The 16,856-nt window shown below is 50.3% G+C and overlaps 5 protein-coding genes across 5 annotated transcripts; 4 read left to right on the forward strand and 1 right to left on the reverse strand.

Annotated features, from left to right (window-relative positions):
• Positions 1–3,666: 3,666 nt before the first annotated feature.
• On the forward strand, positions 3,667–4,929 carry P174DRAFT_426089 (uncharacterized protein; the record flags this gene model as incomplete). Its single annotated transcript, XM_024825351.1, has 5 exons — positions 3,667–3,762; positions 3,850–4,158; positions 4,204–4,350; positions 4,414–4,446; positions 4,498–4,929. The coding sequence occupies 5 exons, from the start codon at positions 3,667–3,669 to the stop codon at positions 4,927–4,929; spliced, it is 1,017 nt and encodes a 338-aa protein (XP_024676994.1).
• Positions 4,930–8,943: 4,014 nt separating this feature from the next.
• P174DRAFT_426093 (uncharacterized protein) lies at positions 8,944–9,960 on the forward strand (the record flags this gene model as incomplete). The annotated part of the gene is made up of 3 exons (XM_024825352.1): positions 8,944–9,447; positions 9,481–9,698; positions 9,753–9,960. 3 exons carry the CDS (start codon positions 8,944–8,946, stop codon positions 9,958–9,960), a joined length of 930 nt encoding a protein of 309 aa, XP_024676995.1.
• Positions 9,961–9,995: 35 nt separating this feature from the next.
• On the forward strand, positions 9,996–10,454 carry P174DRAFT_426094 (uncharacterized protein; the record flags this gene model as incomplete). The annotated part of the gene is made up of 1 exon (XM_024825353.1): positions 9,996–10,454. One exon carries the CDS (start codon positions 9,996–9,998, stop codon positions 10,452–10,454), a length of 459 nt encoding a protein of 152 aa, XP_024676996.1.
• Positions 10,455–10,886: 432 nt separating this feature from the next.
• P174DRAFT_380569 (uncharacterized protein) lies at positions 10,887–11,405 on the forward strand (the record flags this gene model as incomplete). The annotated part of the gene is made up of 1 exon (XM_024822987.1): positions 10,887–11,405. One exon carries the CDS (start codon positions 10,887–10,889, stop codon positions 11,403–11,405), a length of 519 nt encoding a protein of 172 aa, XP_024676997.1.
• Positions 11,406–12,967: 1,562 nt separating this feature from the next.
• On the reverse strand, positions 12,968–14,835 carry P174DRAFT_436251 (uncharacterized protein; the record flags this gene model as incomplete). The annotated part of the gene is made up of 2 exons (XM_024825997.1): positions 12,968–13,815; positions 14,523–14,835. The coding sequence occupies 2 exons, from the start codon at positions 14,833–14,835 to the stop codon at positions 12,968–12,970; spliced, it is 1,161 nt and encodes a 386-aa protein (XP_024676998.1).
• Between the last annotated feature and the right edge of the window lie 2,021 nt (positions 14,836–16,856).

Genomic DNA, 16,856 nt, shown 5'->3' on the forward strand with positions numbered 1-16,856 from the left:
ACTGCCCTAGTAATAGGGGTTTTCAGAGGTGGACGTACCTCATCTTCAGCTATATCAAATAGCTGATCATCAGGGATGTCCTTCATATTTAGCCATGGATCAGAATCCATAGTATGAAGGGTATATATTTCAGGATTCTTAGTCATATCTTGATCTGAATGATCAGATTCATGACTATTAGATGAATCATGATTTAGATGATTCATATTAGGAGAATCATTTAAGATATCAGAGTCTAGACTAGATAGGATTGCTTGAAAGGCATCCTTTTCTTTTAGTCCTTTCTGATTCTTTTGATTCTTCTGAACCTTTGAATACTTTTGATTTATCTTATTATTCTTATTCCCCTTTTTCCACCCTTTGGGTGCCTTATTAGGGAATAGGAAATAGCAGTTACTAGTATCATGACTAGTAAGCTTGCAATGTTGGCAGTATTTGCCTAAGGAATGCCTTTTATAGGATTTACCCATAGCCTTAGTATATAATAGCCTATGGCTATCATTATGACCATTTTCCCTTCCTCTTGCCTCATCTGCAAGGCTAGAAAATAGGGATTCAATGGTGTAGGCTTTTGGGTCATTCCTTAAGGACTGGGTTATATTAGATATAAACCCTTCATATTCATGACCAAGGCTATTCAGTACCCAGGCTATAATAACCTGGTTAGGCAGAATGATATCTTTTTCCTTTAGGTTATCCACTAATCCCTTAACCTTATTAAGATATTCTTCCATCGTTTGGAAATCATCCAACGTGGTATTAAAGAAATCTTTTAGGGTGAGGTATTCAGTAGTGAATCCCTTAGGATTATAGAGGTCTTGAAGCCTTATCCAGGCCTCCTTAGCCTTAGCTATATTATTTATGTGAAGAAGAGGTCCATCTTCACATAATAGTTTTATAATAGCTAGTGCTTTATCATTCTTTTTGCCCAGGATATCTTCCTCAATAGCAGAGGATAGATCTTCCTTTATAAGGGTGGCCTTAGTCCTAATAGACCAGGTTATATAGTTATCTGAGCCATGTAGCTTTGGCAAGCTAATCTTATCAATAGATGCCATATTAAATATAGCTTCTTTAGACTCAGAGTATCGATTGATAATCAATCAAGTACTAGGTTAGACCTAGTATATGGAAGGGTATTGATTAATGAATAATCAATAGTATAGATCTCTGGAAGAGATCTTGGTATAGGAGATTGCCTTAGAGCAAGGCCGGGCTCATAACCTGTGAATGGATAAGTAGTATGTAGTGTATAACTAGCTAGTAGAGTTCACTAAAGCAAAGGGGAATAGATAGCTTGCCAAGGTAAGAAGGAAGAATAGTAGAAGGAAGTAGCTAAGGATATCTTAGCTAAATGTCTTAATTCCTTGATTTCTCTTGATTGCTTGATTGATTGTAAAACTAGGTGAGGAGTGACCTTGAGGACATATTTATAGGCAGTGGGTAGCTAGGTGATATCACTATGCTGTCATAGTGAGATCACTATTTGCCTCTTATTAAGGTTTAACCATACCATGGTTCTCACCAACATTTTTCCCATCCCGAAAAGGGTCCTATTATATATGTGTTCGCCAGCTAAATGACCGCCATCCACCACCACCAACTGATGCTATCCAGACAGTGGTGGATGAGGTGGTGCAGGCATGGGAGCAGGCGCAGGCCCGCACTCAGGCCAATCACGCCATCTAGGCAAGCCAGTTGACTGACGCGAATCCCTGGCTGCAGATGACTCAGTAGGCCAACTATCTGCAGGGTATCCAGGCATATAACCTACTTGCCTGTGTGGCAGCCCCAGAGGAAGATCCCCAGGATGCCACTGAGCAGCGCGTGCAGGTGATCTGGCATATAATGGAGCAGGTCGCCTATAAGAGCTAGTAGATGGTCCAGCACTGCGGCCAGGCCATCTAGGTGGAAGTAGTCCAGTCTGAAAAAGGATAGACACCATACCGGCCACTGCTGGCATACATGGATGAGGCAGTAATCTAGAAGCATGTCTGTCCATGGCAGCAGATATTAGCATTTATTACCCGCACGCAGGCGCTGCATGACTGGACGAGCCCAAAATATGGGATGACTGCCTGGCAGCATCAGAAATGGCGGCAGCTATGGCAGCTCGCTAGCCAGGCCGCAGTTCCAAGGGACTGGGAGGACCTGGAGGACCCAGAGGACCTAGAGAACCTAGAGGCATGGGCCATAACTGCCATGGAAAAAGTATGCTTAGAATTTTACATTAAGCTGCTTAATTAGCGCCATTGCAGTCATGAATATGAGAGTGCATTAGTATGCGCTATGGCCATGCTCAGTCAGGGTAAGGCTGGCTGGCGGGACCCAGAGAGCTACCCACCAATATTATCCCGCGTGATCAAGGTGGCCTGATTCATGGTGGTCTAGAAAGTATTATAGATGGACCCTAATCCATGGCAGATCATTCAGACCTGGATACAAAAGGACCAGAGCGCTGAATGGGTGCTCGCTAGCGCAGATGATCAACTCAGGGAGATTGATGAGGGATATGGCAGTGATGACCCCTGATCATCACCACCATCATCACCGCCATCATCCATCCGTAGCGATGATCTATTACCCGCGGCTAACATTCGCTAGAGCCACCAACCATTCCAGGAGCAGGTGACATGGATAATGTACTAGTTTATAATCTATGGGACACATGGCCCTATGGAAACATTGCTAGACTGGTGCACATATGGATTAAAGGTCTATTATAATCATACTGCGCCCGGACATGTGATGTGGATGGGTGAGGACTAGTTATTATACCAGTAAATAGTGTTCACGATGGGGGATTTTCGGGGATTCATCTATGGATTAGTGACTGCAGCGAGGGAGATACTTGGCCATTTGTGCATGCAGGATCATGCGCAGATGCCTGCCATTCCCTAGACGGCATTATATGACGATCCCAGCCAGACCCAGGCGGGGTGGAACTTTCTGCACAACGCACGGACCTAGTGGCTGGTGGATGGGACCCACTGGATGATTGACCGGCTGCGGGCTGAGCCGGCCATGCAGCGGCATTTCCTGTGGGGGGGCTGATTCCACTGTGGTGCCATCCAGCAGTACTGGCAGCGCGTGGCCTAGTTTAAGGAGAAATTAGCCATTCTGGTGCATGTCACCGTGGGGCAGCTGGTATGGGCCCCAGAGTTGTTAAGCATTCAGCATTGCAACACAGTGAACAGTCAATGGTGGAATATATATATTGAGGATGGCATGGTGACATTTGTGATAGCATATCATAAGGGATTCCATGCTAGCAATGATGTCAAGATCATCCATTGATATGTGCTGCAGGAGGTCGGGGAGTTAGTAGTATGGTATATGTGGCTGGTGATGCCATTCATTAATTAGTTGGCTGCATGGCAGGCGGCGCAGGCAGCGCAGGGAAGTCAGGTGGCGCAGGGAAGTGATGCCGCGCAGGGGAGCCAGCCCGCGCAGGCATGGTTATGGGGCCCCGACCCCGGTACTGGCCGCGAATGGCCGTCTGAGCGGTTCTGGGAGGCGTTGAAATGGGAAACCCGCACCTAGCTAGGCACTGCCATCCATATCGCTGCATACTGGGACATCGCCATTGGCATCAGCCGCTGATTTTTGCGGCCATCTACCGTGTTCCCCTATAATATCCAGGAGGCCGAGCTGGCCCCAGCTGCCATGGATGCTGATGCCGAGGAGGGCATGGATATTGAGCAGTGGATAGGCTATATTGCTGATTTACAGGCCGCCCATTCATCCCATGTTGCTGGCATGGTATATGGCTGTGTCATGCAGGAATAGGCCGGCAGCACGGCCCACTGGCGGGAGATGTTCTGGTTATCCAGTACTGATTGGCATTAGTTTTTAGGGTTTAGCGCCCTGGGCCACCCATCCATATTAGGCAAGCGCAAATGGGCCCCGTGGGAGGATGAGGCCAAGGTCAGCCGCATGGAATGCTGCCACCAGCTGGCCACCATGGATCTGGAGGCAGCCGCGCAGCGCATGACTGGGCGGCCCAACATGCGGTTCCGGGGGGTGCAGGACCCGGCGATGCGGGCCATCCAGTGGGGTGAGAGCCCCGTGGTGGCAGTGATGCCCACCGGTGGGGGGAAGAGCATGCTGTTCATGGTGCCTGTGTTCGCTGCCCCCGGGGGCACCACCATCGTTGTGGTTCCGCTCATCACATTATGGGCTGATATGACATGGCGATGCTAGGAGCTCGGCATATCATGCGTGCCATGGGAGAGCCGGCGGCCCCCCAATGCCGCATCCATCGTGTTGGTGACGCCCGAGTCCGCGGTGAGCCCTGATTTCCAGACATTTTTGAACTGGCTGCGGTGGACCCGGCGGTTGGACCGGATCGTGATTGATGAATGCCATGTGGTGTTGAATTCCCAGCGCGATTTCTGGCCCCAGATGGCTTAGCTGGGCCGGTTAGTCCAGGCCCGCACCCAGATGGTATGGTTGACTGCCACGTTGCCCCCGAGCATGGAGGCTGAATTATGCTAGCAGATAAAGCATGACCAGGCCGCCGTGACTATATACTGGGCCCGGACCAGCCAGCCGAATGTGGCATACCGGGTGTGGCGGCTGGACATGACTGGGGTGGGCTGGGGCCCATATCAGTGGATCGAGAGCGAGGCAGTGGTGGCATTCATTCAGGACCGCATCCAACAGGCTGCTGGGGGGAAGGTGATCATATATGTGAATATCATTAGGCAGGTGATAGCCATGGCGCGGGTGCTTGGGTGTGAGGCGTATTACAGTGAGCAGTTGGACAAGGCCAGGGTGCTGGCGCGGTTTATGGGGGCCAGCCCAGTGATTGCCACCACCAGCGCGTTGGGTATGGGGGTGGACATCCCCAATATCTGCAGCATCATCTATATTGGGACCCCCCGGACATTACTGGATTACGCGCAGGAGAGTGGCTGGGCTGGGTGAGATGGACAGCGCAGTGAGGTAATTATTATCCAGCCAGCTGGGTGGGATACCCCAGCTCTATGGATGGAGGGCGTCGCCCCTGAGGACCAGGAGCGGGTTGCTGAGTATATGGGGGTGGTGGAAGGCATTGGGTGCCGCCGGGTCGTGTTAGATCAGTATTTGGATGGAGTGGTGGATGGGTATCAGCAGCAGTATTGCCAGGATGCGGATCCCAGGGAGCAGATATGTGATGGGTGTGATCCTATTCCACAGGGGATGGAGCACCAAGGGCATGGTGGATTTAGGGTGTAATATCTGATTGGCTGGTAGTGCCCCACATGAGGGCATGGTGGATTTAGAAGCAAGGTGCATGGTGGATTTGAATATTGTAGGCTGATCAAGCTCAGATTTTATAGGAAGATAGAGTAGGTAATTATTTCTTACATACATAAATTTAAGGTCTACAGATGCAGAATTAAAGGTGTGGTGTGGGTATGAAACTACCTAGTCAGGAAGAATAATTATGTTAGGGGACTACCTGAGTGCACATTAAATTTAGGGGTAAAGGTATTTTCACTCCTTCAAATTTATTTAACCTATTCAGATTTATTTAATTCCAGTCATATTCATTAATAATTATTATAGAAAATTAATTATTTTATAAGTTACCTACCCTAGGGATTGTTATTTGCTGTCAATGCAAGCATGGGGTGCGACCAGCTAAGGTAGAACTGCATTAATAGCTAGACTTTCATCAGGTGCGGCCTCATGAGACAAAGGGATAAAATCATAAGAGCCATCGCAATTAGATTCTATAGGTATATCATTCTGAAATTTCAATAGGTAGTATACTAAGCCCTTATTAATAACTAGATCAAATTTCAAGAGAATCTAAGCCAGAATAAAGTAATAGTTAGTGGTTGAATTCTATATACTTAATAGCTGGATTTTCGCGGGGTGCGGCCTTATAAGTCTAATAGATAAAGCAATAAGGGCCATCGCAATTAGATTCTATGGGTGTATCATTCTGAAATTTTTATAGATAGTATGACTAGCCCTTATTAATTACTGGATCAAATTTCAAGAGAATCTAACTTAGAATAAAGAGATGGTTCGTGGTTGAATTCTACATAATCAACAGCCTGATTTTCGCGGGTGCGGCCTCACGAGACTAACCATATCTTAGATTCAGGGGTAAAGATGTTTTCTCATCTTATTCATTCATCACTATTCATTCACGACTATCCATTCCATCCTCACTATCATGGAAAATCAATTATTTCATCAGGTGCCTACCTTAGGTATTCTTATCTGCCATCAATGCAAGCATGGGGTGCGACCAGCTGAGGTAGAACCGCATCTAAAGAGAAAGCATTACCTAAAGCAGGCAGTTACAAGCCAGATCACCGAGGCGATATCTAAATGGCAGGATATTCAGTATGATAGTAGCGCCATCCAGATACCTCAAGCATTAGATGAGCTGCTGCCTATATTGCCATCTCATTCTAATGGCCTCCTCTGCCAGCGTGATCCCAATTGCTTATTCATTGCCTCAACCATGAAGTCAATGCGAAAGCATTGGCAGGTCATTCACCAGTGGTCCCAGCAGAGTCATCGGGGGCGGGTTAGCCAGAAGGAGAAGGCTAGGGGTGATGCTGAGGTGCAGCAGTCATTCCAATATGTCTCATGGCAGCAGGTGTTCCCTAGTGGTCCAGGGTCCCACTATATCTATATTCGATATCCAGATGGGGTCCCCCCACCCCCATCTACCCAGGGCGTGCAGGCTGCAGTGGATGAGGTGGTGCAGGCCTGGGAGCAGGCCCAGGCCCAGGCCAAGGCCGATCAGGCCATCCAGGCCAGCCAGCTGACTGACGCGAACCCCTGGCTGCGGATGACTCAGTGGGCCGACTATCTGCAGGGCACCCAGGCCCATGACCTGCTAGCCTGCGTGGCAGCCCCGGAGGAAGATCCCTAGGATGCCACTGAGCAGCGCGTGCAGGTCATCTGGGCCACCATGGAGCAGGTTGCCTATAAGAGCCAGCAGACAGTCCAGCATTGCGGCCAGGCCATCCGGGTGGAAGCTGTCTGGTCTGAAAAGGGGCAGACCCCATACCGGCCGCTGCTGGCATACATGGATGAGGCTGCGGTCCAGAAGCATGTCCGTCCATGGCAGCAGATATTAGCATTCATTGCCCGCACGCAGGCCCCGCATGGCTGGACCAGCCCGAAATATGGGATGACCGCGCGGTAGCGCCAGAAATGGCGGCAGCTGTGGCAGCTTGCTAGCCAGGCCGCAGTTCCAGGGGACCGGGAGGACCGGGAGGACCTGGAGGACCTGGAGAACCCAGAGGACCTAGAGGTATGGGCGATGACTGCTATAGAAAAAGCATGCTTAGAATTTTGCATTGAGCTGCTCAACCAGCGCCATCGCAGCCACGAATATGAGAGTGCATCAGTATACGCCATGGCCGTACTTAGTCAGGGTGAGGCTGGCTGGCGGGACCCAGAGAGCTACCCACCAATATTATCCCGCGTGATCAAGGTGGCCCGATTCATGGTGGTCCAGAAAGCATTATGGATGGACCCAAATCCATAGCAGATCATTCAGACCTGGATACAAAAGGACCAGAGCGCTGAATGGGTCCTAGCTAGCGCAGATGATCAACTTGGGGAGATTGATGAGGGATATGGCAGTGATGACCCCTAATCATCACCACCATCATCCATCCATAGCGATGATCCATTGCCCGCGGTCAACATTTGCCAGAGCCGCCGACCGTTCCAGGAGCAGGTGACATGGATGATGCACCAGTTTATGATCCGTGGGACACACGGCCCCATGGAAACATTGCTAGACTGGCGCACATATGGATTAAAGGTCCATTATAATCATACCGCGCCCGGACATGTGACGTGGATGGGTGAGGACCAGTTATTATACCAGCAGATGGCGTTCACGATGGGGGATTTTCGGGGATTCATCCATGGATTAGTGACTGCAGCGAGGGAGATTATCAGCCATTTGTGCATGCAGGATCATGCGCAGATGCCCGCCATTCCCTGGACGGCATTATATGACGATCCCAGCCAGACCCAGGCGGGGTGGAACTTTCTGCACGACGCACGGACCCAGTGGCCGGTGGATGGGACCCACTGGATGATCAACCGGCTGCGGGCCGAGCCGGTCATGCAGCAGCATTTTCTGCGGGGGGGCTGATTCCACCCTGCTGCCATCCAGCAGTATTAGCAGCGCGTGGCCCAGTTTAAGGAGAAATTAGCAATTATCATGCATGTCACTGCAGGGCAGCCGGCCCAGGCCCCAGAGTTATTAAGCATTCAGCATTGCAACACGGCAAATAGTCAACAGCGGAATATATATATCAAGGATGGCATGGTGACATTTGTGACGGCATATCATAAGGGATTCCATGCTAGCAATGATGTCAAGATCATCCATCAATATGTGCCGCAGGAGGTCGGGGAGTTAGTAGTATGGTATATGTGGCTGGTGATGCCATTCATTAATCAGTTGGCTGCATGGCAGGCAGCGCAGGCAGCGCAGGCAGTGCAGGGAAGTTAGGTAGCGCAGGGAAGTCACACCGCGCAGGGAAGTCACGCCGTGCAGGGAAGTCACGCTGTGTAGGGAAGTCACGCTGTGCAGGGAAGCTGGGCCGCGCAGGGAAGTGACACCACGCAGGGGAGCCAGCCCACGCAGGGGAGCCAGCCCGCGCAGGGGAGCCAGCCACGCAGGGGAGCCAGCCCGCGCAGGGGAGCCAGCCCGCGCAGGGGAACCAGCCCGCGCAGGGGAACCAGGCCATGCAGGCATGGTTATGGGGCCCCGACCCCAGTACTGGCCGCGAATGGTCGTCCGAGCGGTTCCGGGAGGCGTTGAAACGGGAAACCCACACCTGGCTAGGCACCGCCATCCATATTGCCGCATACTAGGACATTGCCATTAGCATCAGCCGCTGATTTTTGCGGCCGTCCACCGTGTTCCCCCATAATATCTAGGAGGCCGAGCCGGCCCCAGCTGCCATGGATGCTGATGCTGAGGAGGGCATGGATATTGAGCAGTGGATAGGCCATATTGCTGATTTACAGGCTGCCCATTCATCCCACGTCGCTGGCATGGTATATGGCTGTGTCATGCAGGAACAGGCTGGCAGCATGGCCCACCGGTGGGAGATGTTCTGGTTATCCAGTACTAATTGGCATCAGTTTTTAGGGTTTAGCGCCCTGGGCCACCCATCTATATTAGGCAAGTGCAAACGGGCCCCATGGGAGGATGAGGCTGAGGTCAGCTGCATGGAATGCCGGCACCAGTTGGCAATAATGGATCTGGAGGCCGCCGCGCAGTGCATGATGGGGCGGCCTGCCATGTGGTTCTGGGGTGTCCAGGACCCGGCCATGCGCGCCATCCAGTGGGGGGAGAGCCCTGTGGTCGCAGTGATGCCCATGGGTGGAGGGAAGAGTATATTGTTTATAGTGCCTGCGTTCACTGCCCCTGGGGGCACCACCATCATTGTGGTGCTACTCATTGTATTATGGGCTGATATGACCAGGCGCTGCTAGGAGCTCGGCATATCATGTGTGCTATGGGAGAGCTGGCGGCCCCCTGATGCCGCATCTATCATGTTGGTGACGCCTGAGTCCGCGGTGAGCCCTGATTTCCAGATGTTTTTGAACTGGCTGCGGTGGACCCGGCGGTTGGACCAGATCATGATTGATGAATGCCATGTGGTGTTGAATTCCCAGCGCGATTTCTGGCCCCAGATGTCCCAGCTGGGCCGGTTAGTCCAGGCCTGCACCTAGATGGTATGGCTGGCCGCCACATTGCCCCCGAGCATGGAGGCCAAATTATGCTGGCGGATGAAGTATGACCAGGCTGCTGTGACCATATACCAGGCCCAGACTAGCCAGCCGAACGTGGCATACTGGGTGTGGTGGCCGGACATGACTGGGGTGGGCTGGGGCCCATATCAGTGGATCAAGAGCAAGGCGGTGGTGGCATTCATTCAGGACCGCATCCGACGGGCTGCTGGGGGAAGGTGATCATATATGTGAATATCATTAGGCAGGTGATAGCCATGGCGCGGGTGCTTGGGTGTGAGGCGTATTACAGTGAGCAGTTAGATAAGGCCAGGGTGCTGGCGCGGTTTATGGGGGCCAGCCCCATGATCGCCGCCACCAGCACATTGGGCATGGGGGTGGACATCCCCAATATCTACAGCATCATCCATATTAGGACCCCCCGGACGTTACTGGATTACGCGCAGGAGAGTGGCCAGGCTGGGCGAGATGGACAGCGCAGTGAGGCAATCATTATCCAGCCAGCTAGGTGGGATGCCCCAGCTCCATGGATGGAGGGCGTCGCCCATGAGGACCAGGAGCGGGTTGCTGAGTATATGGGGGTGGTGGAAGGCATTGGGTGCCGCCGGGTCGTGTTAGATCAGTATTTAGACGGAGTGGTGGACAGGTATCAGCAGCGGTATTGCCAGGATGCGGATCCCAGGGAGCAGATATGTGATGGGTGTAATCCCAATTAGGCAGAGCCGGAGGTGGATCCAGCCAGGGTTGGTAGCAGCCCAGTGCCGGGTGAGGCAGCCCCAGAGGCCCCATGTGAGGCAGGCAGCAAGGCAGGCAGCGAGGCAGGCAGTGAGGCAGGTAGCGAGGCAGGCAGTGAGGCAGGCAGTGAGGCAGGCAGTGAGGCAGGCAGTGAGGCAGGGAGAGAGGTAGGGAGAGAGGTAGTCAGAGAGGCCCCATGCCAGGCAGGTAGCATGGTAGCAAGAGAGGCAGCCAGAGAGGCCCCATGGCCAGCAGGCAGCATGGCAGGGAGAGAGGTAGTCAGTAAGGCACCATACAGGGTGACCCCACCATCAGGCAGTCCCACCCCATCCAATGAGTCATTTTACAGCCAGCCATCCATTCCCATGGCAGTATGGCACACCCAGCAGGCGCAGGCCTAGCAGTGGGCCGCCATGGATATCCAGCAGCAGCAGCATCAGACCCAGCAGGGTTTGGATGAGGAGATGGCCCAGGCTGAATGCATGCAGTGGCGGGACCAATGTTATATATGCGCCATGCAGGGGGGTGATGGTGGCCATGAGTTATATACATGTCATCAGCCCCACAGCCAGGCCGCGCGGGCATGGATGATCCGCGTGTGTCAGCAGGTGCAATATGCCCCGTATAGCGCGTGTTTTTCGTGCGGCATGCCCCAATCCATATGCCGTGGGTGGGAGCCGGGCCATGCATGCGAATACCGCGGGTTTTTAATCCCCATGGTGGCCATGATGTTATTCAGGCCATGGCAGGGCCAGATCAAGCCCATATGGCAGCGCTGGTTGCAGGGAATGGGGGTTGATGGGCAGGATGAGGCCCAGGTGGTCCAGTTTTTAGGGCAGGCGCACCCCAACCACGAGGGGCACAGCCAGTTATTTACATTATTTTGTTGGTTACGGTGGTTATGTCAGGAGATCGAGGTCGATCAGCATTGATATATTTAGGAATGAATATATATTTTAGTAAACCATAATGCGCAGAGATATATATTATACGGTTGGTTTATATAGTATGTTAGCCGAATCAGTGGTTTATACATATGCATATATATAATATCAACCATAGTTATGATAGACATAGGTAGTAGGCAGGGAGGGAGCAAGAGAGACAGTAGGTAGACAGTGAGGTAGGCAGTGAGGTAGACAGGAAGGTAGACAGGAAGGTAGACAGGGAGGCAGACAGTAAGGTCATGCATGAGGCAGGCAGCAAGACAGGCAGTGAGGTAGATAGAATGGGAGGCAGAATGGGAGGCAGAATAGGAGGCAGAAGGGCAGGTCAAATAGCAGGGAGAACAGCAGGCAGTAAGGTAGTGATTAGGATAGCAAGTAAGGTAGTACGGTAAATCATAAGGCCCCAGGAAGGTCATGCATGAGGCAGGCAGAACAGCAGGCAGAAAGTGAGATAGGTAGTGAGGTAGATAGTGAGGTTAATAGTAAGGCAGGCAGCAAGACAGGCAGTATAGTAGACAGCAAGGTAGACAGTGAGGTAGACAGCAAGATAGACAGCAAGATAGACAGCAAGATAGACAGCAAGATAGACAGCAAGATAGACAGCAAGATAGACAGCAAGATAGACAGCAAGATAGACAGCAAGATAGACAGCAAGACCAGCAGTGAGATAGGTAGTAAGCTAGACAGTGAGGCACAGTAAGGCAGGCAGTAAGGCAGGTAGTAAGGTAGGCAGCGAGGTAGATAGTAAGGTAGATAATGAGGCAGGCCATAAGGCAGATAGTAAGGTAGGTAATATAGTTAACAGTAAGGCAGGCAGCAAAACCAGCAGTGAGGTAGGCAGTAAGGTAGGCAGTGCAGTGAACAGTAAGGCAGGTAGTAAGATAGGCAGGATAAGGCCCAGGTAGTCCAGGTTTTGCAGTAGGCGCACCCAACCAGGAGGGGCATAGCCAGTTATTTATATTATTTTATTAGTTATAGTGGTTATGTTAGGAGATTGAGGTCAATCAGCATTGATATATTAATGAATGAATATATATATTTCAGGATACCATAATGCGCAGAGGTATATATTATACATTTAGTTTATAGAGTATGTTGGCGAATCCGGGGTTTATATGCAGGGATATATATATAAGTGACATATCAGGGAATATATATCATATTAACCATAGTTAGGAGAGAGGTAGGTAGCAAGGTAGACAGTAAGGTAGATAGTGAGATAGGCAGTGAGGTAGGCAGTAAGGCAGGCAGTGAGCGAGGGAGCAAGCCAGCGAGCGAAACAGTAAGTTAGACAGTGAGGTAGCCAGCGAGCGAGGCAGCAAGCGAGTGAGGCAGGTAGCCAGCACGCGAGGGAGTGAGTGAGGCAGTGAGCGAGCCAGCTAGTGAGGTAGGCAGTGAGCAAGGCATGCAGTGAGCAAGGCAGGTAGTGAGTGAGTCAGGCAGTGAGCAAGGGAAGCATGCAGCGAGCAAGTCAGGCAGTGAGCAAGGCAGGCAGTGAGTGAGGGAGGCAGCGAGCAAGGGAGCGAGCGAGTCAGTGAGTGAGCCAGCTAGTGAGGCAGGCAGTGAGCAAGCCAGTCAGTGAGCGAGGGAGGCAGTGAGCGAGCCAGGCAGTGAGCGAGCAAGGCAGTGAGTAAGGGAGGCAGCAAGCAACGGAGCGAGCCAGCTAGTAAGGAAGGCAGTGAGGGAGGTAGTGAACGAGCTAGGCAGTAAGTAAGGCAGGCAGTGAGTAAGGGAGTCAGTGACTGAGGCAGTGAGCGAGGGAGGCAGGCAGCGAGCGAGGCAGTAAGACAGGCAGCAAGACAGGCAGCAAGATAGGCAATGAGACAGGCAGTGAGGGAGGCAGTGAGCGAGATAGTGAGTGAGGCATTGAGTGAGATAGTGAGGGAGGCAGTGAGCAAGACAGTGAGCGAGATAGTAAGTAAGGCAGCGAGCAAGACAGTGAGGGAGGTAGTAAGTGAGGTAGTGAGTGAGATAGTGAGGGAGGCAGCGAGCAAGACAGTGAGGGAGGTAGTGAGTGAGGTAGGCAGTGAGGGAGGTAGTGAACGAGCTAGGCAGTAAGTAAGGCAGGCAGTGAGTAAGGGAGTCAGTGACTGAGGCAGTGAGCGAGGGAGGCAGGCAGCGAGCGAGGCAGCAAGACAGGCAGCAAGACAGGCAGCAAGACAGGCAATGAGACAGGCAGCGAGGGAGGCAGCGAGCGAGATAGTGAGTGAGGCATTGAGTGAGATAGTGAGGGAGGCAGTGAGCAAGACAGTGAGCGAGATAGTAAGTAAGGCAGCGAGCAAGACAGTGAGGGAGGTAGTAAGTGAGGTAGTGAGTGAGATAGTGAGGGAGGCAGCGAGCAAGACAGTGAGGGAGGTAGTGAGCGAGGTAGGCAGTGAGGGAGGCAGTGAATGAGCTAGGCAGTAAGTAAGGCAGGCAGTGAGTGAGGGAGGCGGGCAGCGAGCAAGTTAGGCAGTGAGCGAGTGAGGCAGTGAGTGAGGGAGGCAGCAAGCAAGACAGTGAGGGAGGTAGTAAGTGAGGTAGTGAGTGAGATAGTGAGGGAGGCAGTGAGCGAGGTAGGCAGCGAGCAAGACAGGCAGTGAACAAGCCAGTCAGTCAGTGAGCCAGTCAGTGAGTGAGGGAGGCAGTGAGCAAGGGAGCGAGCGAGTCAGTGAGCGAGCTAGCTAGTGAGGTAGGCAGTGAGCAAGGCAGGCAGTGAGCAAGGGAAGCACGCAGTGAGCAAGCCAGGCAGTGAGTAAGGCAGGCAGTGAGTGAGGGAGGCAGCAAGCAAGAGAGTGAGCAAGTCAGGCATTGAGGCAGGCAGCGAGGGAGGCAGTAAGATAGGTAGAATAAGGCCCAGGTAGTCCAGGTGGTCCAGGGTTTTAGGTTAGTGCATCCCAACCATGAGGGGCACCGCTAGTTATTTATATTATTTTATTTAGTACAGCAGTTATGTCAGGAGATCAGGTCGATCAGCATTGATATATTAATGAATGAATATATATATTTTAGGATACCATAATGCGCAGAGATATATATTATACAGTTAGTTTGTAGAGTATGTTGGCTGAATCCGTGGTTTATACGCAGGCATATATATATAAATGAGACATCAGAGAATACATATAATATTAACCACATTCAGGAGAGAAGTAGGCAGCAAGATAGGTAGTAAGGGAGTCAGTGACTGAGGCAGTGAGCGAGGGAGGCAGGCAGCGAGTGAGGCAGCGAGTGAGATAGTAAGTGAGGCAGTGAGTGAGATAGTGAGCGAGATAGTGAGTGAGATAGTGAGTGAGATAGTGAGTGAGATAGTGAGGGAGGCAGTGAGCAAGGGAGCGAGCAAGTCAGTGAGCGAGCTAGCTAGTGAGGTAGGCAGTGAGCAAGGCAGGCAGTGAGTGAGGGAGGCAGCAAGCAAGAGAGTAAGCAAGTCAGGCATTGAGGCAGGCAGCGATGGAGGCATTAAGTAAGGCAGGCAGTGAGTAAGGCAGCAAGACAGACAGTAAGGTAGATAGTAAGATAGATAGTAAGGTAGACAGTAAGATAGATAGTGTAGTCAATAGTAAGGTAGGTAATAAGGTAGATAGTAATTATAAATAGCATAGTAGATAGTAAGGTTAATAGTAAGGTAAGCAGTAAGAGAGGTAGTAATATTAGTAGATTAAGATTAGTTAGCATCCATATATCAAGTAATAGATATATATTAGGAGATCAAGGTTAATTAGGATTAATATATTAAGTAAATAAATATATATATTTTAGGATACCATAATAGCAGCAGAGATATATATTATATATTTAGTTTATAGAAATATCCAAATCCATGGTTTATACATCCATATATATATATATAATTAGGTATCAGGGGGATATCACCATAGTTAGGAGAGAGATAGTTAGTAAGGTAGATAATAAGATTAATAGTATAGTAGATAGTGAGGTCAACAGTAAGGTTAATATATAGTAGATAGTAAAGTGAATAGTAAGGTAGATAGCAAGGTTAATAGGAAGGCAGGCAGCAAGAGAGGTAATAATATTAAGAGATTAAGGTTAGTCAGCATTAATATATTAGTGAATGAATATATATAATTTGGGATACCATAATGCTTAGAGATATATATTATAGAGTTAATTATAGAGTATATTAGCTGAATCTGTGGTTTATACACAGGCATATATATATATAATATTAGCCACATTCAAGAGAGAGGTAGGCAGTGAGACAGGCAGTGAGAGAGATAGTAAGGTAGCCAGCAAGGCAGGCAGCAAAGGAGGCAGTGAGCAAAGCAGTAAGCAAGGCAGTAAGCTAGACAGTGAGCTAGACAGTGAGGTAGATAGTAAGTAAGAGAGGCAGTAAGGGAGGCAGGCAGTGAGGCAGTGAGGTAGATAGTGAGGTTGACAGTGAGGTAGACAGTAAGATAGACAGTGAGCAAGGTAGCTAGTGAGACCAGCAGCAAGACTGGAAGTGAGCAAGGCAGTAAGGCAGTGAGCAAGATAGTAAGCTAGACAGTGAGCTAGACAGTGAGTGCAGCAGTGAGAAAGGCAGTGAGTGAGATAGTAAGACAGGGAGTAAGTAAGATAATAAGGGAGGCAGTGAGATAGGGAGTAAGTGAGGTAGCAAGACAGGGACTGAGGAGGGAGGCAGTGAGATAGGCAGTAAGGCAGGCAGCAAGCAAAGCAGTGAGCAAGGCAGTGAGTAAGGCAGTCAGCAAGATAGTGAGTGAGATAGTGAGCAAGTTAGTGAGGGGGGCAGTGAGCGAGATAGTGAGGGAGGCAGTGAGTGAGATAGTGAGGGAGGCAGTGAGTGAGATAGTGAGGGAGGCAGTGAGCAAGACAGTGAGCGAGATAGTAAGTAAGGCAGGCAGTGAGCGAGTGAGGGAGGCAGCGAGATAGGCAGTAAGCAAGATAGTAAGTGAGTCAGGCAGTAAGGTAGACAGTAAGGTAGATAGTAAAACAGGCAGTAAGATAGGTGGTAAGACAGGTAGTGAGGTAGATAGTAAGGTAGATAGCAAGGTTAATAGTTAGGCAGGCAGTAAGAGAGGCAGTAATATTAGGAGATTAAGGTTAATTAGTAGTAATATATGAATGAATATATATATTTTAGGATACCATAATGCGCAGAGATATATATTATACAGTTAGTTTGAAGAGTATGTTGGCTGAATCCATGGTTTATACGCAGGCATATATATATAAATGAGACATCAGAGAATACATATAATATTAACCACATTCAGGAGAGAAGTAGGCAGCGAGATAGGCAGTAAGGTAGTTAGTGAGTGAGGCAGTGAGCAAGAGAGGTAGTGAGGGAGGCAGTAAGGGAGGCAGTAAGATAAGTAGTAAGGTAGATAGTGAGGTTAACAGTGAGGAAGACAGTGAGGGAGCTAGTAAGATAGGCAGTAAGCAAGGCAGGCAGTGAGCAAGCCTACTAGCGGTGTTGTTAGGTTAGGGTTAGGGTTA

Source organism: Aspergillus novofumigatus, assembly GCF_002847465.1.
Source record: "Aspergillus novofumigatus IBT 16806 chromosome Unknown P174scaffold_16, whole genome shotgun sequence".
Classification (NCBI taxonomy): Eukaryota; Fungi; Ascomycota; class Eurotiomycetes; order Eurotiales; family Aspergillaceae; genus Aspergillus; species Aspergillus novofumigatus.